General features: G+C 37.8%; 1 protein-coding gene across 4 annotated transcripts in view; it reads right to left on the bottom strand.

Moving 5' to 3' along the window:
• Window positions 1-26,901, bottom strand: part of SBF2 (SET binding factor 2) — a 547,644-nt gene that overhangs the window by 266,357 nt on the left and 254,386 nt on the right. For all 4 annotated transcript variants that reach the window (XM_033206047.1, XM_033206049.1, XM_033206048.1 and 1 more), the window contains 3 exons: window positions 22,150-22,272; window positions 20,916-21,026; window positions 19,586-19,691 (listed from right to left, as the gene is read on the bottom strand). In XM_033206047.1, coding sequence (XP_033061938.1) covers window positions 19,586-19,691; window positions 20,916-21,026; window positions 22,150-22,272 — 340 coding nt within the window. The remainder of the gene's footprint in view (window positions 1-19,585; window positions 19,692-20,915; window positions 21,027-22,149; window positions 22,273-26,901) is intronic.

The raw sequence follows: 26,901 nt of genomic DNA, 5'->3' as shown, positions 1-26,901 counted from the left end.
ATATGCACCCAATACAGGAGCACCCAAATTCATAAAGCAAGTCCTTAGAGACTTACAAAGAGACTTAGACTCCCATACAATAATAACGGGAGACTTCAACACTCCACTGTCAACATTAGACAGATCAACGAGACAGAAAGTTAACAAGGATATCCAGGAATTGAACTCAGCTCTGCACCAAGCGGACCTACTAGACCTCTATAGAACTCTCCACCCCAAATCAACAGAATATACATTCTTCTCAGCACCACATTGCACTTATTCCAAAATTGACCACATAATTGGAAGTAAAGCACTCCTTAGCAAATGTGAAAGAACAGAAATTATAACAAACTGTCTCTCAGACCACAGTGCAATCAAACTAGAACTCAGAACTAAGAAACTCAATCAAAACCGCTCAACTACATGGAAACTGAACAACCTGCTCCTGAATGACTACTGGGTACATAACGAAATGAAGGCAGAAATAAAGATGTTCTTTGAAACCAATGAGAACAAAGATACAACATACCAGAATCTCTGGGACACATTTAAAGCAGTGTGTAGAGGGAAATTTATAGCACTAAATGCCCACAAGAGAAAGCTGGAAAGATCTAAAATTGACACTCTAACATCACAATTAAAAGAACTGGAGAAGCAAGAGCAAACACATTCAAAAGCTAGCAGAAGGCAAGAAATAACTAAGATCAGAGCAGAACTGAAGGAGATAGAGACACGAAAAACCCTCCAAAAAATCAATGAATCCAGGAGTTGGTTTTTTGAAAAATCAACAAAATTGACAGACCGCTAGCAAGACTAATAAGAAGAAAAGAGAGAAGAATCAAATAGACGCAATAAAAAATGATAAAGGGGATATCACCACCGACCCCACAGAAATACAAACTACCATCAGAGAATACTATAAACACCTCTACGCAAATCAACTAGAAAATCTAGAAGAAATGGATAATTTCCTGGACACTTACACTCTTCCAAGACTAAACCAGGAAGAAGTTGAATCCCTGAATAGACCAATAGCAGGCTCTGAAATTGAGGCAATAATTAATAGCCTACCAACCAAAAAAAGTCCAGGAACAGATGGATTCACAGCTGAATTCTACCAGAGGTACAAGGAGGAGCTGCTACCATTCCTTCTGAAACTATTCCAATCAACTGAAAAAGAGAGAATCCTCCCTAACTCATTTTATGAGGCCAACATCATCCTGATACCAAAGCCTGGCAGAGACACAACAAAAAAAGAGAATTTTAGACCAATATCCCTGATGAACATCGATGCAAAAATCCTCAATAAAATACTGGCAAACCGGATTCAGCAGCACATCAAAAAGCTTATCCACCATGATCAAGTGGGCTTCATCCCTGGGATGCAAGGCTGGTTCAACATTGGCAAATCAATAAACGTAATCCAGCATATAAACAGAACCAAAGACAAGAACCACATGATTATCTCAATAGATGCAGAAAAGGCTTTTGACAAAATTCAACAGCCTTTCATGCTAAAAACGCTCAATAAATTCGGTATTGATGGAACGTATCTCAAAATAATAAGAGCTATTTATGACAAACCCACAGCCAATATCATACTGAATGGGCAAACACTGGAAAAATTCCCTTTGAAAACTGGCACAAGACAGGGATGCCCTCTCTCACCACTCCTATTCAACATAGTGTTGGAAGTTCTGGCTAGGGCAATCAGGCAAGAGAAAGAAATCAAGGGTATCCAGCTAGGAAAAGAAGAAGTCAAATTGTCCCTGTTTGCAGATGACATGATTGTATATTTAGAAAACCCCATTGTCTCAGCCCAAAAACTCCTTAAGCTGATAAGCAACTTCAGCAAAGTCTCAGGATACAAAATTAATGTGCAAAAATCACAAGCATTCTTATACACCAGTAACAGACAAACAGAGAGCCAAATCATGAATGAACTTCCATTCACAATTGCTTCAAAGAGAATAAAATACCTAGGAATCCAACTTACAAGGGATGTCAAGGACCTCTTCAAGGAGAACTACAAACCACTGCTCAGTGAAATAAAAGAGGACACTAACAAATGGAAGAACATACCATGCTCATGGATAGGAAGAATCAATATCGTGAAAATGGCCATACTGCCCAAGGTTATTTATAGATTCAATGCCATCCCCATCAAGCTACCAATGAGTTTCTTCACAGAATTGGAAAAAACTGCTTTAAAGTTCATATGGAACCAAAAAAGAGCCCGCATTGCCAAGACAATCCTAAGTCATAAGAACAAAGCTGGAGGCATCACACTACCTGACTTCAAACTATACTACAAGGCTACAGTAACCAAAACAGCATGGTACTGGTACCAAAACAGAGATATAGACCAATGGAACAGAACAGAGTCCTCAGAAATAATACCACACATCTACAGCCATCTGATCTTTGACAAACCTGAGAGAAACAAGAAATGGGGAAAGGATTCCCTATTTAATAAATGGTGCTGGGAGAATTGGCTAGCCATAAGTAGAAAGCTGAAACTGGATCCTTTCCTTACTCCTTATATGAAAATTAATTCAAGATGGATTAGAGACTTAAATGTTAGACCTAATACCATAAAAACCCTAGAAGAAAACCTAGGTAGTACCATTCAGGACATAGGCATGGGCAAGGACTTCATGTCTAAAACACCAAAAGCAACGGCAGCAAAAGCAAAATTGACAAATGGGATCTCATTAAACTAAAGAGCTTCTGCACAGCAAAAGAAACTACCATCAGAGTGAACAAGCAACCTACAGAATGGGAGAAAATTTTTGCAATCTACTCATCTGACAAAGGGCTAATATCCAGAATCTACAAAGAACTCAAACAAATATACAAGAAAAAAAAACAAACAACCCCATCAAAAAGTGGGCAAAGGATATGAACAGACATTTCTCAAAAGAAGACATTCATACAGCCAACAGACACATGAAAAAATGCTCATCATCACTCGCCATCAGAGAAATGCAAATCAAAACCACAATGAGATACCATCTCACACCAGTTAGAATGGCAATCATTAAAAAGTCAGGAAACAACAGGTGCTGGAGAGGATGTGGAGAAATAGGAACACTTTTACACTGTTGGTGGGATTGTAAACTAGTTCAACCATTATGGAAAACAGTATGGCGATTCCTCAAGGATCTAGAACTAGATGTACCATATGACCCAGCCATCCCACTACTGGGTATATACCCAAAGGATTATAAATCATGCTGCTATAAAGACACATGCACACGTATGTTTATTGCAGCACTATTCACAATAGCAAAGACTTGGAATCAACCCAAATGTCCATCTGTGACAGACTGGATTAAGAAAATGTGGCACATATACACCATGGAATATCATGCAGCCATAAAAAAGGATGAGTTTGCGTCCTTTGTAGGGACATGGATGCAGCTGGAAACCATCATTCTTAGCAAACTATCACAAGAACAGAAAACCAAACACCGCATGTTCTCACTCATAGGTGGGAACTGAACAATGAGATCACCTGGACTCAGGAAGGGGAACATCACACATCGGGGCCTATCATGGGGAGGGGGGAGGGGGGAGGGATTGCACTGGGAGTTATACCTGATATAAATGACGAATCGATGGGTGCTGATGAGTTGATGGGTGCAGCACACCAACATGGCACAAGTATACATATGTAACAAACCTGCACGTTATGCACATGTACCCTAGAACTTAAAGTATAATTAAAAAAAAAAAAAAAAAGACACAAATACGCTGCCACAAGTCAAAATAATGCAGGAAGACACATTTAGAGAAGTGTCATTCCCTCCCTCAATTAATAGTACCATATCAGGCCAGGCGCAGTGGCTCATGCCTGTAATCCCAGCACTTTGGGAGGCTGAGGTAGGTAGATCACTTGAGCCCAGGAGTTCAAGAGCAGCCTGGGTAACACAGTGAAATCCCATCTTTACTAAAAAATACAAAAATTACCCAGGCACGGTGGTGCGTGTCTATAGTCTTGGCTACTTGGGTCGGGGCTGACATAGGAGGACTGCCTGAGCCTGGGAGGTCGAGGCTATGGTGAGCTGAGTTTGCATCACTGCACTCCAGCCTGGGCAACAGAGCAAGACACACTGTCTCAAAAATAATAATAATAATAATAATAAAAATAGTAATACTGTATCAATGCCAGTTCCTGATATCCATAATGTACTATGATTATGTAAGATATTGTTGTAGGAAGGTGGGTAATGCATACATACGGACTCCAGATGAATTTAGTTATTTCTTGTGAGTCAAACTATTTAAAATAAAGAGTGATGCTTTTTAAAGTCTGTGCATGTATTAGTTTTTTATGGCTGCTGTAACAAATTACCACAAATTTGGTGGCTTAAAACAAGACAAATTTATTATTTCACTGTTGTGGAAGTCCTGTGATCAAATTTTCCAGCTTCTGTTGACTTTTCACATTTTTTGTCTTGTGGTTTCCGTCCATCTTCAAAGTTGACAATGGCCAGTCATACTGTATTACTCTGAAGGTTAATCTTTTGCCACCCTATTTCATCTTTTAATGACTCTTGAGATTATCGTGGGTCCACCTGGGGTGGGAGCTTCCTAAAGGGACTGACCCTTGAAGTAGATTTTGACAGAGAAGCATTAGTTAAGGAGAAAAGAAAAGCATATCATTCAAAGCTGACAAAAGAGTAAGGAAGCAAACGGCATTAACAGACCTACAAGTAACTTGGCCAAAGACAAATTTATGAAGAATCTGTATGTCATGTCAAGTTTAGTCTTTTTAATGAAGACTCTGGGGAAAAACTTATCCCTCTTTCTTTATTTGAGACGGAGTCTCACTTTGTCACCAGGCTGGAGTGCAGGGGCATGATCTTGGCTCACTGCAACCTCCTCCTCCCGGGTTCAGCAATTCTCCTGCCTCAGGTGCCCCCCCACCACTCCAGCTAATTTTTGTATTTTTAGTAGACATGGGGACCCACCTTGTTGTCCAGGCTGGTCTTGAACTCCTGATCTCGGGCGATCGACCCGCCTTAGCCTCCCAAAGTGCTGGGATTATAGGCATGAGCCACCATGCCAGGCCCCCACTTTGCTCTTATCTGAACTCTCTGCCCTACCCCACAAAAATTCACAAGTAGTTCATCAGAAAATAAAATTCATAATCAGTATCATTTAGTAGCAGATAAATTGTGAAGAAGGGAGGCATGTAGTTGTAAGGAACTTTACTTTACTCATACTAGTAAAAACAATCAGTTGATGTTGTCAAGGGAGGCAATACTATACTATATTTACTGAAAGGACATATGTCTCATAATGTAGAAATGAGATAGGAACAATATTCTAGTGCTTAAAGGGTAAGTTTTTCATTATCCAGAAAATTAATAGTATAATACAAAACAATTTACCCAAGCCTAATTGAAGTACCACTTATATTCTTTATTCTTAAATGTCACACGTTTTCTGAAGTTTTACATAATAATAATAATAATAATAATTATTATTATTATTTTTTGAGATGGAGTCTCACTCTGTTGCCCAGTCTGGAGTGCAGTGGCACGATCTCAGCTCACTGTAAGCTCTGCCCCCCAGGTTCACACCATTCTCCTGCCTCAGCCTCCAGAGCAGCTGGGACTACAGGTGCCCGCTACCGTGCCCAGCTAATTTTTTGTATTTTTAGTAGAGACAGGGTTTCACCATGTTAGCCAGGATGGTCTCGATCTCCTGACCTCGTGATCTGCCTGCCTCGGCCTCCCAAAGTGCTGGGATTACAGGCGTGAGCCACTGCGCCCAGCAAGTTTTACATAATTAATAATCTCAAGTATTTTAAATTAATGATTTTTATTCCTATGTAGCAGTGTTTGTTGCTGTGTTCACAGTTACATAGCTATTGAGAAATCCAGTTTCTTTGAAATTTCTAAGTCAAAATCAGTTTTCTATATAACTTGGAATTGTCTCATCTTCTGTAGCCCAACATCCATTCAAAGCTGCACAATAACACAGGAGAAGAAAATATGAAAAGCAGACATTCCAGTGATAATTACTAGTGATTTCACTACAATGGTACATATACATCCTGTTGATTATTCAGAGTAAAACATTCTGAAAGATGGCTTCCTGATCTCAATTTTCTTGAGAGGTTAGAGTTCTAATATTCATTGCACCACATGTTAACAAATGTATCTGTTTCTTTTTGGGGGAAAGAAAAAAAAACTTTCTCCAGACTCCTCCATTCTTTTAATAATAATGATATGTTACACAATAGATTATGTGTCAGCTTTCAAATGGGTAAACAGTGGAACAGAAGACCATGTTTCAAGATAGAATATAGTTCAGAAAGTCCTGCACGTTTTAAAATTTAATTTAATTGTATTTTTTTTGAGACAGAGTCTCCCTCTGTCACCCTGGCTGGAGTGCAGTGGCATGATCACGGCTCACTGCAAGCTCTGCCTCCGGGGTTCACGCCATTCTCCTGCCTCAGCCTCCCGAGTAGCTGGGACTACAGGTGCCCGCCACCACGCCCAGTTAATTTTTCTGTATTTTTAGTAGAGATGGGGTTTCACTGTGTTAGCCAGGATGGTCTTGATCTCCTGACCTCGTGATCCACCCGCTTCGGCCTCCCAAAGTGCTGGGATTACAGGCATGAGCCACCGTGCCCGGCCTGCACAATTTATTATAGTTCTTTCTGGTAAATCCACAATGGGGAAAACAGTATAGTACTGGTCACAGCTTAATGTAAATCATGAAAAAGGAGATTTCTCATTCACTGAACCAACATTTATTGTGTACTATACTCCAGGCACTAGAATATAGCAGTGAATGAAGACAATATCCCTAACTTCATGGATTAACTAAAACTTTATATAAAGTTTCAAATTTATTACTGAGAGGTAATGTTTACTACCTGCTACAAATTTAGCATTATTTCCACATATGGTAGATATGGCAAATATTCTAAGTAAAAAAGTAAAAAGTGTGGTCAACTGGGCATCTGAAAGGAGGTGTAGTTTAGTCCTTAAGAACACAGGCTTACCCTCCTGACTATGACATGAATTAAATATATTTTACACACACAAATAGAGCTTAGCAATGTGGGAGACTAAATATAAGAAGTCAATTACCAAAAACATATGACTAAAAATAATTCAAATACGTAAAAGGCCAACTCAACCAAAACTGTGTAAAAAGGTACAGCATATTTTTTTCCTTCTTGAACATTGTAATTGTTTTTCTAGCTCTAAGGTAATAACATCAGATTTTTCCAACCTCCAATGACCCAAATTCCTAGACTATGTCTGTTCTGATTGACTTGGTTTTTAATCTACTTTCAATTTTAAATTTAAGAATTAGGAAGCAAAAGGAGCCTTGTGAGTAGAGCAGCAAGCAGTGGGGAAGAAGAATAGAGAATAACTGGAGAATTATGCAAGTAACAAATAGGAGGGAATTGTACTGGCAGAAAACAACTCTTTTAATTCAAACTTCCTCTTTTCTTTTCCCCTTTCTTCCCTTCTGCCAGTATTACATTATTACTGAACTACTGAGATATATTAGCAATCATAAAATTCTAGGGATGGATATATAGAAATATGAGGCAGGCCGGGCGCGGTGGCTCAAGCCTGTAATCCCAGCACTTTCGGAGGCCGAGACGGGTGGATCAGGAGGTCAGGAGATCGAGGCCATCCTGGCTAACAGGGTGAAACCCCATCTCTACTAAAAAATACAAAAAACTAGCCGCGCCAGGTGGCGGGCGCCTGTAGTCCCAGCTACTCGGGAGGCTGAGGCAGGAGAATGGCGTAAACCCGGGAGGCGGAGCTTGCAGTGAGCTGAGATCTGGCCACTGCACTCCAGCCAGGGTGACAGAGGGAGACTCTGTCTCAAAGAAAAAGAAAAGAAAAGAAAAGAAATATGAGGCAGGCTCTTAGGAGCTCACAGTTCAGTGAAGATGAAAGACTGGTAAATAAACGGTTAAAACATAAAAGAATAGAGCGGCCAGGCGCGGTGGCTCAAGCCTGTAATCCCAGCACTTTGGGAGGCCGAGACGGGCGGATCACAAGGTCAGGAGATCGAGACCACCCTGGCTAACACGGTGAAACCCCCTCTCTACTAAAAAATACAAAAAACTAGCCGGGCCAGGTGGCGAGTGCCTGTAGTCCCAGCTACTCGGGAGGCTGAGGCAGGAGAATGGCGTAAAGCCGGCAGGCGGAGCTTGCAGTGAGCTGAGATCCGGCCACTGCACTCCAGCCTGGGCGGCAGAGCGAGACTCCCTCTCAAAAAAAAAAAAAAAAAAAAGAATAGAGTTACGTACCAAATGTTACAGAGCACAGGAAAAAAAAGGTACTTACTTCATCCTGCCACCATTTGGAAGCTATATATTTTATAAAAATATTAAAGACTAAAATGTTGAAAGAGCAAACAGAAATTTTAGACAAGAGAACTTTGTGACAAGGAAGAACGATACCTAATGACTCTCTTGCCTTAGAGCATTTACATTCTTTATAGATAATTCAATACAAAGATAGAGCTATTTAATATTAGCACCTAAGTGCCATAAAAGGACAATGGGCAGGACAGTTTTGAACCAGGATCTTTCTGAACTTTCCTCAGATTATATCATGTAGCAACTACATCCTTTCTTCACATGTGATTTGAGCAAGCATAGTACACCAGTTCACAAGGACTCAATCGGTCAATGACTGTCAGTCTTTGATATTTTTACAATGGTTTCTTTACAGAACTAGCATAAATATTTAATATTTAATTTTGAAATTAAAGCAATCAGTTTCTTAATAACATTCTGACTACTTCCTACAATCCTGTGATCGGACTTCACTAAACATCTTACTATTCCATGAAGGCCTTTCGTAACTTCCTATACTGCTAAACATACTTTTCCTTCTAGAATGCCCTTCTTCCACTTTTCTAGCAAGTAAGAGTTTGTTCTTGGTATCTCTATTATTGCACTAATTATATTGTACTGTAGTTTTAAAACAATACCTGTTTTACCATTAGGCTTAAAGTGTATCTGGGATAAGGGCTGTGATTTGTTCATCTTTATATCCCCACTGACTAACTCAGGAGCTGGCACATAAAAATGGCTTTGTAAACATTTGGTGAAAAAAACATATTTCTACCATCATATAAGCAGGAGGGCATTATGGGGACTTTATTATAGACTCCCATGCCATTTATTAGAAGAAATTACATTAGAACTGTCTTCGTTAGAGATCCTTAGGCCTCTAAAGGTAAGCACATGGTATACGTGGTAAGCAGTTTCTTCAGAAAAGTGCTCCAGAATGGACTAGCAAGGAGATTTAATTTGCTTCAAATCCCAAAGAACATAGCTGACATTCAACTGTCAAAAAATAAGTAATCATAGATATAGTAAAATAGGGCACAAGATGCCATTATTAGTAATAGTTTAAACTCTTGTGTACTCAAATTTGCAAACTATCTTTTTATGATTGGAGAGGAAATGTATTTTCTTTAAATTTTTTTTTAACTCTGATAAGTTTGTTGTTGGGACAGACCCTTATGAAAAAAGACAGATTAATGAGAAACATAAGCAAGCTTCGTTCAAAGTCAAACATTGAAAAAAAAAGAATACTTCATTTTTTCCCCTTATAAGTGAGAATAAGACTAAAACAAGTAATAATGCTATATGAATAAGCTGAGAAAACTAAGTGAAGACAGAACCATGATCTGAGGCCCTAGATGTTGATCATTTAAGTAAAAAGGACAAAAATCATCCTACAATTGATGCATGAATTGGGTGGTTCAGCAATTTACCAATCAGTATTTTCTTTTTAAAGAAAACATTTTTACACATCCTAAGCTTCATTTTTACCTCTGGCATCTTTTCATCTTGATGTTTTGGGAACGTAAGTTATTTTTAAGGCTCCTACAAATGTTCCTATTGTTATAGTAGGTATTCAGGCAGACATAAGCAGAGCAGGAGAACCTCCTTCCCTTGGCCAATCCCAACCAGCAATGTCAGGCGACCATCAGGTGATGGTCAGGCAAGTTGTTAAACTGTCTCTCTAAAATAGTAATTGGTCACAGTGGTGCCAGGGAAGGGCAGTTTCCCAATAGATAGAAATACTTGAAACTGGTGATCAGCAGCTTCCTGATAAGAGCTCAGGAGTTGGGTGAGTGGGCTAACGCAGGTGCAGTAAGAGGCAAAATGGCAGTTTAACTGCTATATGACCTTCCTCTAGGAACACTGGATTAGTAAAGAAAAAAATGCCTCAAGTGAGCATGTGTACAACTCCAGTAAACACACTGCACTTCAGTGAAGCCCCTCCCAGGTGCTAGCAGGCCACTGTGTATGCAGATAGCCCACTCAAGGGAAGAATCAGGGGAGGAGAAATGCAACCACCCAGAAGCATGCCAACCTATAAAATCCCAAGTCAAAAGTCAAACCGTGCACTTGCTCTCTCAAGTTGCCCGCTTGGCCCAATTCCAAGTGTACTTTACTTTCTTTTGTTCTAGCTCTAAAGCTTTTTAATAAACTTTCACTCCTGCTCTAAAACTTGCCTCAGTCTTTCACTCTGCCTTAGGCCCCTTGGCTGAATTCTTTCTTCTAAGGAGGCGAGAATTTTTGCTGCAGACCCCTAGGGGTTCACTGCCAGTAACGTTATCACTTCAAAAATAATCACATAGTGTTACAGATAGAAGTTTTTCCAGGGAAAGACAAAAGTGAGACTACCAAATGTTTTCCATTAAAACATTTTAAAACTGAAACAACTTTCTGAATAGCAAAGAATGGCTACAGTCAACTTTTTTTTTTTTTTTGAGACGGAGTCTCGCTCTGCCGCCCAGGCTGGAGTGCAGTGGCCGGATCTCAGCTCACTGCAAGCTCCGCCTCCTGGGTTCACGCCATTCTCCTGCCTCAGCCTCCCGAGTAGCTGGGACTACAGGCGCCCACCACCTCGCCCAGCTAATTTTTTGTATTTTTTAGTAGAGACGGGGTTTCACTGTGTTAGCCAGGATGGTCTCGATCTCCTGACCGCGTGATCCACCCGTCTCGGCCTCCGAAAGTGCTGGGATTACAGCCTTGAGCCACCGTGCCCGGCCCCTGGCTACAGTCAACATTTTAATAGCTTTTAGGTACAATAGCAAGGAATGGCTACAGTCAACACTTTAATAACTTTTACATTTGTAAGATAAACTGAACAAAAACTTTTAAGAACTTAAAAAAATCTATATTTAATATCAGAGATCATCAATAGAGACATATTGACCCATTAATAGCTAATAAAAAACTGGCCAAAGTTAAACATGGACAAGTAAAAAGAAAGCATGCATAGAAAAAGGTACAAACACAAATGATACAAGATTAATGTGGTTTAACTATGGAAACAAAGAGTTGATAGTTGATGGCCCAGGATCATTTTAGTCAGTTTTCAAAAATGTCTAAAGAGTATACTGTGCACTGTGAAAACTGGGGGATACATATTCTAAAACTAGTACATGTGCTAGTAAAATCCAACTTACAAGTGAACAGACATGACAAAAGATGTCAAGAGCATTTTACAAGATTATTTGGGGCAGGGAGGGACACCCAAGATTAAATGGGTATGGATTAGATTAAAACATCACAGGGTCTATAAAAACCAGTTCCTATGAATACAAACTTATTAACATTAAAAATCCCAGCATTGTTAGTATACTTAAAACACTAATCCTCAGGTAAACAAAAATAGTTCACACAGGCTGCCAAAAAAAAAAAAACCCAAATAAACAAAAAGGACAGTAAACAAGAGATGAAAGCAATTAACAGGAAATTGTAGGGAGTGAAGCTTGGAACTGCAGAGTCCATATAATTATTTCAGAAAAACACAAAGACCTTTTAAACTGTGAAAAACAAATTCATTATGATAACAATTCTTAGAGAGAAGAACAAAGGAAATGCTATCATTACATTTAGACCTTTCACAGGAAAACTAGTCAAGGCTACAAAAGGATCTTATAGTCTTATCTGCTTCCTGTCTGTGCTTTGTAAAATCTGCTACCACCACTACCCCCAACCCAGCTCGAGAACTCTGATAATGGCCTAATATTGGCCTTTGACAAAGTCCAAACAAAATGGTGATAACAGAATGCCTTTACATAGAATTATCGCCACCATATGCTTTGGAAACAACAACTCTGCACACTGCACTGCATCTTTCTTTCTGCTTTCCTTCCTTATCTTTTCCCTATTCTTTCCCAGAAAAAAGTGAATTTACAACATTCAAGCAAAAGATAATGAAGCTGAAAATACTAGAGAGTAAAATAACAAAATTCGATCTTCAAATGACCAATTATTATGTATTCCGGCACACTTCATCAGTACACAGAAAAATCTTCTACAGTATGATTATGACTTCCGCATAGCTAGTGCATTCTTTTATTTATTCAATAAACACTGATGCCTTTTGCACCTGAGGCATTATGCCAGATATAGAGTACACAATAATAAGACATGTAAGTTTTAGGAAAAACTTCTTATAAACAAACAGGGGAAAAAAAACATAGGAGAGAATTTCTGTAACATCCCTGAAGATATACCAGAACCAATATACATCAGCCCTGGACTGCTTACCTGTAAGCAGACTTTTTGTTATGTGAGAAGGATAAAATCTGTATTTTGCTTAAATATATATATTTTTAAGGTTTTTAAAAAATATTAGGTATGCACATAAAGGACATAAATAATTTTACAAGTTTAAAAAATCTTTTTATTATAAAACACAGATATAGAAAACCATGCAAATCAAATGTATGGCTTAATAAATTATCTTAAAAATACCACCCATATCAAGAAAGAGAACTTTGCCAGCAACTGTAAAAGCCTCTGGAAGCCCCTTTTATGTGCCCCCCAATCATAATCTCCTTTCTACTGCCAAGAGTAACCATGCTTTTATTTAATATTATCCACTTTCCTGATTTTTTCTATAGGCAGTTTTTATCACCCAAAAGTACATCTGTAGACACTATAGTTTAGTCTCACTCTATTAAAAAGTTGGATGTCTTTTAAATTTCTTTCAATCTCGAGGTTGAGGAACCTCTAGATTGTTAAAGAATCTGGGACATTTGACTAAGAGAGTTTCCAACAGCCTGGATTTTGGCAATTACATTCTCTTGGTGCAGTTTAATATGTTCCTCTATTTTCTATATTTTCTGTGATCAGACTCAGGTTTAATCCCTCTGGCAAAACAATAAGTAGTGTTTGGTAAGGGTAGACACATAATACTTGCTTGTTTTTCTTTTTGTGGTAACAGCTGTTGATACTTAGATCTTGGTTCACTGAGGATTGCAATATGATATTCTATTTCTATCATTTCTTTTATGTTTATTAATTAGAAGCCTTTCTAAAACAGATAATTGCCCTCAACTACTATTGGCTATCATGATTTTTTCTTTACTGATAAGTTTTTAAGATAAATTGTTCTTTATCATATTCTGAGATAGGTGACAATTCTTTTTATTTTATTTTATTTTGAGACGGAGTCTCTCTCCCTCTGTCGCCCAGGCTGGAGTGCAGTGGCACGATCTCAGCTCACTGCAAGCTCCGCCTCCCGGGTTCACGCCATTCTCCTGCCTCAGCCTCCCGAGTAGCTGGTACTACAGGCGCCTGCCACCTCGCCCGGCTAATTTTTTGTATTTTTTAGTAGAGAGGGGGTTTCACCGTGTTAGCCAGGAGGGTCTTGATCTCCTGACCTCGTGATCCGCCCGTCTCGGCCTCCCAAAGTGCTGGGATTACAGGCTTGAGCCACGGCGCCCGGCCCGACAATTCCTTTTTAATATTATGAATTCATGGATCTTAAAATATTTGCTGGGTTTCAACCAACTGCAATTATTGTAATTTTTGAAGCTCAAATTCTATCAGCTTAGATCAGTTGTGAGCCTCTTCAAGATGGCTCCTGAGTTCTTTTAACAAGCCTCTAACAGTAATTTTTTTTTAATTCTCATATCATAAATTCACCATTTTAAAGTATACAATTCAGTGGTTTTCAGTGTAGTCACAAGGCTGCACAAGCACCATTAGTATCCAATTGTAGAAGAATTTCATTCCTCAAAAGAAACACCACACCCATTGGCAGTTATTTCTCATGGCCCCATCCCTCAAGCCCCTCATAATCACTAATCTGCTTTGCCTCTATGTGTTTGCCTAATTCTGGACATTCCACATAAACAGAATCACAGAATATATGGTTTTTGTGCCTGGTTTCTTTTACTTAGCATGTTTTCAAGATTCACCCAGGTTGTAGCACATATCAATACTTCATTCCATTTTGTGGCTGAGTAATTTTCCATTGTGCAGATATATCACAATTTGTTTATCCATTCATCAGCTGAAAGACATTTGGATTGCTTCCTCTTTTTGACTCTTATAAACAAGGCTGCTATGAACATTCATGTAAAAGTTTTGGTGGGAATATATGTTTTTGTTTTTTTTAAGAATCTGATACGTTTTGACATATGTACATACTTATAAAACCATCACGACAATCAAGACTGTATACACAAATATCATCCAGAAAGTTTCCTCATGTCCCTTTGTAATCTCGCTCTTCCTATCCACAAAACAACCAGTGACCTGTTTCCATCACCATAGATTACATTTTTTAGAACTTTAGAGAAACCGAATCATATGATACATAATTTTTCTGACATTTTTCATTCAAAATAATTATTTTCAGGTTAATCTGTGTTGCGTGTATCAGCCATTCATTTTTCATATAGCTTAGTAGTATTGCATCATATGAATATACCACAGATGTTTTATCCATTTCCATAATCAATTATCCGTTACCACTGGTGGACATTGACTTTGTCTCCAGTTTTTCACTACCATAAATAAAATGGCTATGAACATTCACATACAAATATTTTCATGAACATTTTTAAACTTAAAAAAAATAGTCAAACTGTGTTCCAAGATAGTGGTACCATTTCATATTCCTATTAACCATGAATAAGAGGTCTAATTCATTCACATCTTCACCAGTACTCAGGGAAGCACTCTGAAGTCTCAACACAAAACGCTCCTCCCCCTTCTCACCAAGGGATAAGCCTCAAGTTGTGTGCCTTCTTCCAATCACACCAAGCTGTGTAGGTCACAGCAAGTGTCTCCCCAAGCCCCTTCTTTGTTCTTTGTTCTCAGCCACCCCAGACATCCAAACTATGTCAGCTCCTGCTTGTACTTCCAATGAGGCAACACAGAAACAAATCCCTTAGGCAGCTTGCTCAACAGCCAGAATTTGGGATGCAAGCTCCACTCTTCCCTCCTCCCTGTACCCCCAAGCCTTAGAGAGTTGAGGAAGGGGCTGATACAGGTAACATAAAATTGCTCTATTTACACATTTCAATGCTGCTATTCTCTGCTTTGTGCAAGTCTGAGGTACTGTAATTTCTTAGCTAGAATCTGGAATTGTCATGCAGGGATTTTTGTCAGTAAATCTTTGTTAAATCAGTGTTTCTGTCAGAGAGGGAGGACTGGAATTTCCTATTCCTCTATCTGGTTAATGTCACTCCCAAATTCTCAGTCTTGACTATTTTCTTCACTATTTTAAATATAATTATTTTAATAACTGCATCTGACAACTCTATTTGCTAAAGTCCCTGTGGTTCTTTCACATTGTCTATGGTTTCTTTTGCATTTCTTTCATATAGTTTTGCTTCTCACGTTTCTGGTTATTTCTGATTGAGTACAGGGCAAGTATATAAAAATTTACAGACAAATTGGAGGTCTAGAATGTAGTTATCTTGTTTTAGAGAGGATATACTTTTACTTCTATGAGATGGATAGAGAGTAGCATCAAGGATTACCATAATCCAACTCAAGAAACTTAAGTTATTTCAGGCTGTAATGTAGTTCCCAAGGGAGGCAATCTACTTCTGATTTACCCACTCCTAGGCTGTGGCCTTTTATGGTCTCAACTCAAATTATGAGAGAGCTTCATTAAAAAAATCCACCTTGGTAAAACTTGAATTCCAATTTTCCCTCTTCCCCATAAGATATCAATAGTACTGATCAGCTTCTCAGCCATTTCTTCCAAAATCAACATGTGCCCTTAGGAAAAAATGGTCCCAAATGTTTGGCTCACTTCATTTTCTCTTGGATTGTGGTTTGGCAATTATTTACTGGGTCTGATGCCTTCAAGTAGATGTTATTTTTATTTGTTTATTTTGAGACAGGGTTTCACTCTGTCACCCAGGCTGGAGTGAAGTGGTATGATCTTGGCTCACTGCAACCTCCTCCTCCCGGGTTCAAGCGATTCTCATGCCTCAGCCTCCTGAGTAGCTGGAACTACAGGCGCCTGCCACCATGCTCCGCTAATTTTTTCTATTTTTAGTAGAGACAGGGTGTCAGCGCGTTGGCCAGGCTGGTCTCAAACACCTGCCCTCAAGTGATCCACCTGCCTTGGCCTCCCAAAGTGCTGGGATTACAGGCATGAGCCACTGTGCCTGGTTTAGCAGATGTTGTTTATATTTGTGTATCTTTTTTTTTTTTTTTTTTTTTTTTGAGGTGGAGTCTCGCTCTGTCGCCGGGACTGGAGTGCAGTGGCCAGATCTCAGCTCACTGCAAGCTCCGCCTCCCGGGTTCACGCCATTCTCCTGCCTCAGCCTCCCGAGTAGCTGAGACTACAGGCGCCCACCACCTCGCCCGGCTAGTTTTTGTATTTTTAGTAGAGACGGGGTTTCACCGTGTTAGCCAGGATGGTCTCGATCTCCTGACCTCGTGATCCGCCCGTCTCGGCCTCCCAAAGTGCTGGGATTACAGGCTTGAGCCACCGCGCCCGGCCTATATTTGTGTATCTTTTCAAGTTGACATTGTTAAGAGGATTATTCTGAATTACACAGGCCACCATTACTGGCAGAGAGGTCCGGGTTTTATAAATGTATACTTTATCTACAGTTTTTTTTTTCTTTTAAAGTATTGGGGGTAAAATTTTTTCTGGTACCTAAACATCACACAAACTGCAGGATGCTTAATATCCCTGGTCCTTGATGCTAAATGCTGGTTACAACCTTCTCCTGTCCTCCCCACTCGCAACTCATTGTAAAACTAAGACCGTAGAGGTTTATAAGGTACTCACTAAGTTCACGAAAAATGGTAGCATTTGGAAATGTGAAATAATTTCATTTGTGAAATATTTGTGTCATATCCTTCTAATCCTCTTCATAGTAAATCTCTGCTTTGACCCTTTAGAGGTATACAACCTTTTTTTAAAGTAAAAATGTCAGGTGAATGGTGCTTGGCTAAAATCAATTAAGTCAATGGTTAGTAGGGACCATGCAGGCAGGCAGTCCATGAATCTACTAAATTTACTTCCAGGCTGGTGCAGTGGCTCATGCCTGTAATCCCAGTACTTTGAGAGGCCAAAGCAGGAGGACTGCTTGAGCCCAGGAGTTTGAGAACAGCCTGGGCAACATGGCAAGACCCTATCTCTATAAAATAAAAAATTTAAAAAATTAACTGGGCATGATTGCATATGCCTATCATCCCAGCTACTCAAGAGGCTAAGGAGGGAAGATTGCTTGAGCCCAGGGTGTTGGGGGCTGTAGTGAGCTGTGTTCATGCCACTGCATTCCAGCCTGGGTGACGACTAAGAGCCTATCTCCAAAAAAAAATTTTTTTTTTAATTTCCAAAAGTTTGTGGAAGGAGAATGTAATCAACAAGATGTTCTTTGGAGATATGCCACCAGGAAAGGATTATGATTTCATATTAGACAGATATGCATTAAATATCTAATATGAAATGAATTTAAAGAAAATAGCTTTAAATATTTTAAGGCTTAACTGATTGCTCAATGAGTAAAAACTTGCACTAATTGACAAAAAACTATACATTTACAGTGTACAATGTGATGTTTTGAAATACGTACACTTTGCAGATAGGCTAAATTGAGCTAATTAACATATGCATTACTTCACATACTTTTTTTGTGGTAAGAACACTTAAAATCCACTCTCTTAATGATGTTCAAGTATATAATACATTGTTATTAACTGTAGTCACCATGTTGCATAGTAGATATCTTGAACTTATTTCTTCTAATTGAAATTTTGTATTCTTTGACCAAAGGGAGATATTATTTTAGAGTCGGCCTGAGAAGAGGCAAATGTAGCTGGAAAGAATTACTTTGAAATTGATATCACCATTCATTTTAATTCAGATATTAGAAGACTCTATTTATATTTATACTAATTTCCTCTAAGGCTTTCTAACTTTCACTGATTGAAGTTAAAGCAGAAGAATATGGATAGGGACACTAATGAAAAGGGTGGTAAGTTACAGAGCAAAACTAAGAGCAAAATTCAACAAGAGACAAGAGGGAAGCAAGAGGGCAGAATTTCTGTGCAAGAAATTAAGAATTTCATGAAGAGGCAGGGTATGGACCTTAGGGAAGGGAAGATTTCAGCATAACTAGGAAAAGACAAACACAGATGGAGAACAACGAGAGTGGGACACTCATAGGCAGGTATATATAAAGGACAAGTCAGAGGTAACGTAAATGGGAATCTTTGGGCAGCCCTAGTTTGAAACATCCTCATTTTTGTTATATTTTTCTTTCTTTTTTTTTTTTTTTTAGACGGAGTCTCGCTCTGCCGCCCAGGCTGGAGTGCAGTGGCCGGATCTCAGCTCACTGCAAGCTCCGCCTCCTGGGTTTAGGCCATTCTCCTGCCTCAGCCTCCCGAGTAGCTGGGACTACAGGCGCCCGCCACGTCGCCCGGCTAGTTTTTTGTATTTTTTAGTAGAGACAGGGTTTCACGGTGTTAGCCAGGATGGTCTCGATCTCCTGACCTCGTGATCCGCCCGTCTCGGCCTCCCAAAGTGCTGGGATTACAGGCTTGAGCCACCGCGCCCGGCCTATATTTTTCTTAAATAATGTAAAAGCTGTCCAATGTACAGTAGACACTTTCTAGAATCCTCCCAATCTTTCATCCTAGCCATTGCTGAAAAATTGGAGATAAAGTCCTCATATAGATGGTGGGATGAGAAGAATGAGACTCATAGTCCCACCTGACAAGGTTTCTATAAAAGCAGTTCATCTACGGAAATGCTAAATATATCACCTATGCATCTTTTAGCATAAAGAAAATATGTCCACTTTCCTTCTTTCTATGTTAGAGTACAGAGGCACCATCACAGCTCACTGCAGTCTTGAATTCTCGGGCTCAAGTGATACACCTGCCTCAGCCTCCCTCGTAGCTGAGATTACAGGTGTGCACCAACACGCCCAGCTAATGTTTTAAAAATTTTTTGTAGATATGGGATCTCACTATGTTGTCTAGGTTGGTTTCAAATTCCTGGGCTTAAACAATCCTCCTGCCTTGGCCTTGCAAAGTACTGTGATTACAGGCATGAGCTACCACACTCATCCCATCTACTTTCTAAAAGTCTAACTGACCTAAGAAAAAAAGGGGTCTGGGTTAAAATTTTTAAAAACAATGAACACTAGGTAAGATCAAAACCCACAAAATTATATATATCCTATATACAAAATATTTAATGGTTTAAAAAATATTTTCTTGATTCATGTGAGGTGATGTCAACTTAAAATAAATCCTTTAATCACAGGTTTCTACAAGATGACATTGAAAATGGGAGAAAAGACATACCCAATTGCTGGAACAGGAGAGCCACACTAGTGCCCGTGACAGGAAGGCTATCATGTAAAGGAGTCTGGATCAGCTGTCTATCTCCTGCACCCAAAGAAAACAGCTTCTGCAGAATGGGAGAAACACACACACACACCACACACACACACACACACGTACACACGATTTCAGATATTTTTTAAAAAATAAAAATATCTTTGATGTTCATTTTTAGAGCAAACAACCATATAAGATCCAATTAACAGATACAAAGGGCAACAATGGATACCCCACAACATTTAAGTTCTTTGTATACTTAAGTGGCATAAGAAAATTCAGTGGTTGAAAGTTGCAAATCTAGTAAAGATAAGACACAAAAATCATTGATAATCATAACTGGCTAAAAAATAATGAAATGTTAAAGTCAACAACATTAATAAAGGCTCATAAAGCAATTCAGGTTTAGAATCATCTGTGATCAAACTCACATTTAATGTTCTGCCCTTTGAGCAGAGATAGAAGAATGAAGGAGGAGAGAGCAAGAGAGAGAGAAAAAAAAAGGATAAAAATTTAAGACAAAAGACAATGAGAAAGACAGAAGAGAAGTAAAAAGGCGAAGGGCAAGAAAAAGAAATGCCAATCTCACTATAAGCAGGATCTTTGTCAGACTGAAGACAATGTAATTTTTAGAAGGCTGTCCTCTTCCCTAATATTATATAAGAATAAGCAAAATAAATTATCAACTATTCATTTTTAGGGTTTAAGGAAAAAAATCTATTCTTTTAAAAGTGTGATTGACCAAGAAACAATAAATAAATCATAGCAGCAGAGATTATTTTTCTACTTTAGAGACAAATATGAAAATCTCAAGACCTACAGAATAAATGAATCTATTAATAAGTATTTACAATGTAACAAAGAACTGTGTTGAGAGTTTTCTTAATGTTATCTTCTAATTTTTATCACTCCAACATTTTTCAATTTAGGTTAATAAAAATGAGGTGTAACTATATACAGGAATAAGAAAGGTAAAAGAGCACACATAAAAGTTCAACTTAATATATTTCCAAGAAAATACAAACTGAAGTTCAGGTTACACGAAATATGACTTCTAATTATGCTATGTGAAAGACGAACCCTGTGTTAAAATTAACCTCATGACCTAAGAAAAGAATGGAATCTTGAGTGTCTAGAAGGCAGACCATGGGGACAATGTTTAACTAAACTAGGATCTTCCCTAAAACAAAAATATTTAAAGAATTCTTTCTTTCCCTTTCACCATAAATTAAATTAACTGGAGGAGAGCGGAAGAGAAATAATCCTTCTCCACCCCTCTTTCTATTCTATTTACCTGAGACCCTCCAGCCGCTGGGACAAGGCAGGCACAAAGGTTAGCAATTAGACTTTCCAAGGAGACATTCAGGCTGTCCACATACACGGTATAGATCAAACCCAGGCAAGCCTGCAAAAAGATAGATACATGTAATTATTTCATGGAAAAAGCATTAAAAATAAATTGTTATGACATCTGTTCTAGGACAATTTCTCTTTGAACCTAGTAAAGTATATTATACAGTGAACATGGAATATATTTTAAACAGCAAAAATTAAGTTTATTAAATTTTCCTTAGAACCAGAACCTCCAAATGAGCTTCTGAGATGAGTTTATAGAAAGCAGAAATCCACAATTTGTAAAACAGATGTTTGTGCTCTGATAACTACTTTAGCAAATCTGTAGGGATAATATTGTTTTTGCCTCAACTTAGTTTGTTAAACTCCAAATCTCAAGATAAAAACTTAGAAATTTTATCTTGTTTGGTGGTTCTTATAAATCCAGAATGCTTATTCTACAGAAAAATTTAACATGTGAATTGTAAGAAAGGATTGCAAAACAGAGACAAGATTGTAAGATTAACACTGAGTTCAGAAGAAGGTAGGTGGTAAAACAGACATAATGCAATCTTTATGAATCTCTTTCAGTATAGCGAAATTTGTGACTTTGAAAACTTAGTATTTGCTTGGAGTTACCCATTGTCATTGAAATCTTGACACTAAATTCTTTCTTAACATAAATAATCTCAATTTCTGGAAAAGTTTTACAGAAATTTTATGTTAGCACAAATATTTACAAATGAATAAAAATTTCCTCTTATGTTTGAAAATTCTGTTTCTAAAACAAGAAAATATCTGGAAGCAATATTTTCAGAGTATTTTGACAGAAGTATGATCAGAATTATTTGAAATCTCAAACATCCATCCTATTTACTTAAACTTGATTCCGCGTAAGGTGAATAAACAAAGTTGTTAAATCACTCATGCATTTACATTTACTATAGGTAATCAAATTATTTCTTTAGGATGTATACATTCTGGATTTAATAAATGTGGGACCTATCCTTAGAAGTTTTAGTAGTCACATTAACTTATTCAGGTATTTATTTCATCCAACATGAAAATATTTCTTCTGTTCATGCTAACTGTATTTCATAGATGAATTCCTAAATCAATCTAACAATATTTTCAATCCAAATAACTCAAGAGACTCACACAATAATACAAATTAATAATAACTATGTGTTCTTTACCCTAAAAATTTCTGGATAATATAATCTGGATACCAACACCAGGCTTTTGGGAGCAAACACTTCTGCAGGCTGAATTAAACCAGACACTTCTGCTTCACCTTCAATCTCTTCCTTCTTTGTTCCCTAGAAAAAGAGACACTGAAATCAACAAATAGAAGGGATTTCCTAGACTCATAATTCACAAAAGATGAACATCACCTTAAAAATAACTTATACAAATTCAAAATTAATTATAAAATATAATTTAAAAAATCAAACTACAAATAAAGAGTAGACTTTAAGAGCAATCTAAAAGTAAAGTAGACACATTATGAGGCAGGGAATACTTATTTCATTCTTGAAAAGCTCCTTAAGCTCTGGAAATATAACACAACTTTATTTGAGCATTTCCTTTCTGAGTGAATCAAAGGCAAATAAGACATGTTTAAATTATTTTAAATAGTGACCCAAACAATTAAAAATTATACTCACTTAGATGAAAAGTTATGAAAAGTCAGTTTCTTTTTTTTTTTTTTTTTTTTTTTTGAGACGGAGTCTCGCTCTGTCGCCCAGTCTGGAGTGCAGTGGCGCAATCTCGGCTCACTGCAAGCTCCGCCTCCCGGGTTTATGCCATTCTCCTGCCTCAGCCTCCCGAGTAGCTGGGACTACAGGCGCCCGCCATCTCGCCCGGCTAGTTTTTTGTATTTTTTAGTAGAGACGGGGTTTCACCGTGTTAGCCAGGATGGTCTCGATCTCCTGACCTCGTGATCCACCGTCTCGGCTCCCAAAGTGCTGGGATTACAGGCTTGAGCCACCACGCCCGGCCGAAAAGTCAGTTTTCAAAAGAAGAAGATCTGTTTTGGAAATATGATGCTAATTTTCATTTTGGTTTTTCTACTTGTCTCAATCTCTCAAACAAGGATTCTAAGGCTTGCAGAATGCTTGGTGCTCAATGCTCTTGGCAGTAAAGCACAATCGGCTCCAAATTGCTTTTGTTCATAAGCGACAATGCTGATATTTTGAGAAAAGTGAACTTTGTTTTTGTTTTTGAAACAAGATCTTGCTCTGTTGCCCAGGCTGGAGGGCAGTGGCACTATCACAGCTCACTGCAGCCTCAACCTTCTGGGCATAAGGGATCCTCCCACCTCAGCTTCCCGAGTGGCTAGAATCACAGGCACATGCCACCATGCCAGGGTAACTGTTTAGTTTTTGTTGCCCATAGGGTTTCCCTATGTTGCCCAGCTGATTTCAAACTCCTGAGTTCAAGTGATGCTCCTGCCTTACCATTCCAAAGTGCTGGATTATAGGTGTGAGCCATCATGCCTGGCTGAGAGAAAATTTTTACATACAAAACTGAATTTCAAAATGTATTTAATGCCACTGAACTGAATACTTAAAAATGGCTAAATGGCAAATCTTATATATATATTTTACCACAATAAAAAAGGCTTAAAACAATACATAAGTTTCAATAACTAAACACGGGTTAATAAACTTGGAAAAATATGATTCTCCCACTTAACAAACCAAAAAATCCTGATTCCCCTCTTTTTAATAGCCTGCCTCCCACTGTCAACAAATCCTGATTTCTTACCTACTCTATTGCTACCATAATGCTGTGAGCTACTATAATCTCTTGTGTGGATTACTCTACCAGCCTCCCTTCATCTCCTTTATTCTTCTTTAGCCCCACTTTGCTTCCTTGCTGCTCTTTAAACACACTGGGCATGCCCCCATCCACTGATCTACGCACTTCTGTGTTATTCCTTTGCCTAAATACTCTTTCCACAGATATTTTAATGACTCAGTTCCTCATCACTTTCAAGTTTTCATTCAAGCATCTTCTGCTCTGATAAGCTTTTGCTGACAACGTTATTTAAAACTGCAATGCCCTAACACTCTCTACCCACTTTCTCTGCTTTATTTTTCTCCATGGTACTTGTTACTATCCAACATATTGGATATCTATTTCACTTATCTTGTTTTTTAGTTTCTCTGTCAACCGCACTAGCACATGCTCCCATAAAGGCCAGGATTTCAATTTTGTTCAATGGTGATCTCCCAGTTCCTAAAATAAGGGCTGGGCCCAGCCCATAGTTGATACTTAATATTAATTCATTGCATACATGCACAAATACATTTTCTTGGCATAGTTTTTTGAGCATTTTATCAAGGGAAGTCTTCTCCCCCCTATTCATAGAGGCCAAGAATTATATTTTCTATTTCCTTTAGAGCTCATTTAGTTTCTATTACAATGCAATATAACAGTATTAGATGTCTGTGGAATGTACATATCCAAAGGGAACTGTTTACTTTTTGTATGTATGATAAAGTCCATATGCTCTTGAAAGATTTTCATTTATTACAAAGCAAAAACAAAAATTAGGTTGGTTGATTTCTGGAATCCTTAGAAATAATAAAAATGTGATGAATATGACTTTACCAAAGATTTCCACACTTAATGAATCATATTCTTCATGGATTACCAACAAATTCAAAATGACAAAAGAATGACTAAAATTCTTGGAAGAGATAAAGCTATCCACATTTTTATGGGATTGTGATAAATGCCCTAGAGTACCATTAGAAGCCAGCGAGAGTAAGTAGATAACCATTTCAAATATATGACCATTAATTTACTTTGACCAAAACACAAAAGAGAATGCCATTGGTTATTTCTTAAAGTTGCTCTTCAATTAAACACTCACCAAAAGAAAAAGTTATTAACAAGAAAGAAAAAGGTCCAATAGAGTGAAAATCAGTATTAAGTAAAAAATAATTTTTATTTATATCACTTTTTATTACAGATGTTGACTTTTCCTTTGTAAATGTGCTACAAATCCTAAAATATTCTTAGTTCTTAATTTCAGTATCTCTCCTGTAAGAATGCAATGTCCCAAGTTTAGAGAAAAATTCTTATTTCTGCTTTTAAAGCAAAATGTACTGCTGTGATTAAACACACACACACACACACACACACCCCCCAAATAAACCCCAAATTTGTTAGGTAAAATAAAGTTTGTTATAGAATGGTAAAGTGACATTTTTGATAAAATTTTTCTAGAAATAATTTATTATGTAAGAGGAATACTCCTTCTTCTACACAGCTGCTAGATATATCCTGTGTAATAATTATATAATGACACTAGCTTTATTTGGTGTGTGTTTTACAATGACAGATTTCACCTACTGAAAAGATGTGAGAAACTTAAAAATAAGCAGGAAATTCAAAACATAGTTTATGAATATGAGATACTCTAATAATGCTTCTAAATTCAATATTTTACAGTACAAAACAGTTTCACATATTTTATCCAGCTGAACAATATTTTAAAGGCTTTGCCAACTTAAGATTATTTCTTCTCATTAAATTGGCCACTTAAAGATTATTCCTTGCTTTTAGTAGGTCTCATTAAAGATACAAATTTAACTTAAACACTGTTTATTCAATGATCTTACATTGACTTATAAGGTCAATACATATCATAATCACATGCCACAACTTGCCCATTTGTAGATATCTTTGCCTACCAATTACTACTATGGATTACATTTGCCAGTGATTCCCAGCTTCTGTGTAACTTATATTATGTGTAGTTCATAGTCTCTGTGCTTCAATAATATGGGATAAATTAGTACTCACCATATCAATCTGGACTAAAAGTGCTACTACTGCTCTTAAAACATATCCTGAGACAAAAAGTACTAGATTGCTGATTGCATGCAATGACTCGATGTAGCAGATCAGCACAAGCTTTAAGGAAGTTTATCTTACCATTCAGGTTGAACACTTCAGCCTCATCTTTGTTGTATCTTGATGCTTAATTTTAATATCAAAATAACTGTCAAGTCCTGACCCTTCTATCCTTAAAGGAACTGTGGCATCCAACATCTCTGTGCTATGTTCATTTTTAACAATACTGTATCACAGTAAAAATCTTCCCACAGCATTTCTTAATCACTTATAAGAAGAGGATAAAATTAATTCCACAAGTAAAACATTTTCAGTCCTCAATTACCTTTCCGAAATGTAATATATAGCAATTGTACCACTATATAGAATTGTCTCAGTAAAGCAATTTAAGAACTTAAAAATTTCCCAGAATTGGAAATAATGGAGCCTAAGTAGTTGCAAAATTCTGTAAGTTCTAAAATTCTCCCCAAAACCCTTCATTTCTTGCAAAATAATCTTTTAATCATGTTGACATGTCCACATGATCAAACCAGGTTTGCCCTTTCATTGGTCTGGAAAATAATGAATACATAAGAAATACACATTTTAGGATAACAAGCCTACAAACAATCTAGGCCACCAGTCTTCAGTTTAGAATCAAGTTTACCTCTAGCAAAGAGAATATACTGCAGATTTTCCCCTTCAATAGCAGAGCCCTGGGGCGCTACAGTATTCAGAAGACAGGACAAATTCTATTATATGTCTACTATATATCTGCTCATAAAGAATTTCGGTTTTAGCATGCAGTGAGCCAAGATCGCACCACTACACTCCAGCCTGGGCAATAGAGGGAGACTCTGTCTCAAAAAAAAAAAAAAAGAATTCTGGTTTTAGTGGCACTAAAATAGGAAGTGTTTTCTCCTGGAACCTAAGAGACATTACTGAGCAAAAGGGTCTCCTAATCAAAGAATGTTGGAAACAATAGGATAAAAAGGTTGCTTTACTGCAGGATTTCTCAAATTTTGATATGAAAGTATTGTTTGTTCAATTCAAAGCACAGTATTTGTCAAAATTATTGGATCTCTACATGATGGCACATC

The sequence above is a fragment of the Trachypithecus francoisi genome, unplaced genomic scaffold (assembly GCF_009764315.1).
Source record: "Trachypithecus francoisi isolate TF-2019V2 unplaced genomic scaffold, Tfra_2.0 Lachesis_group8, whole genome shotgun sequence".
In the NCBI taxonomy this organism is placed as follows: domain Eukaryota; kingdom Metazoa; phylum Chordata; class Mammalia; order Primates; family Cercopithecidae; genus Trachypithecus; species Trachypithecus francoisi.
Note: the sequence above shows the minus strand (reverse complement) of the source record. Positions and strands in the feature narration are given on the sequence as shown.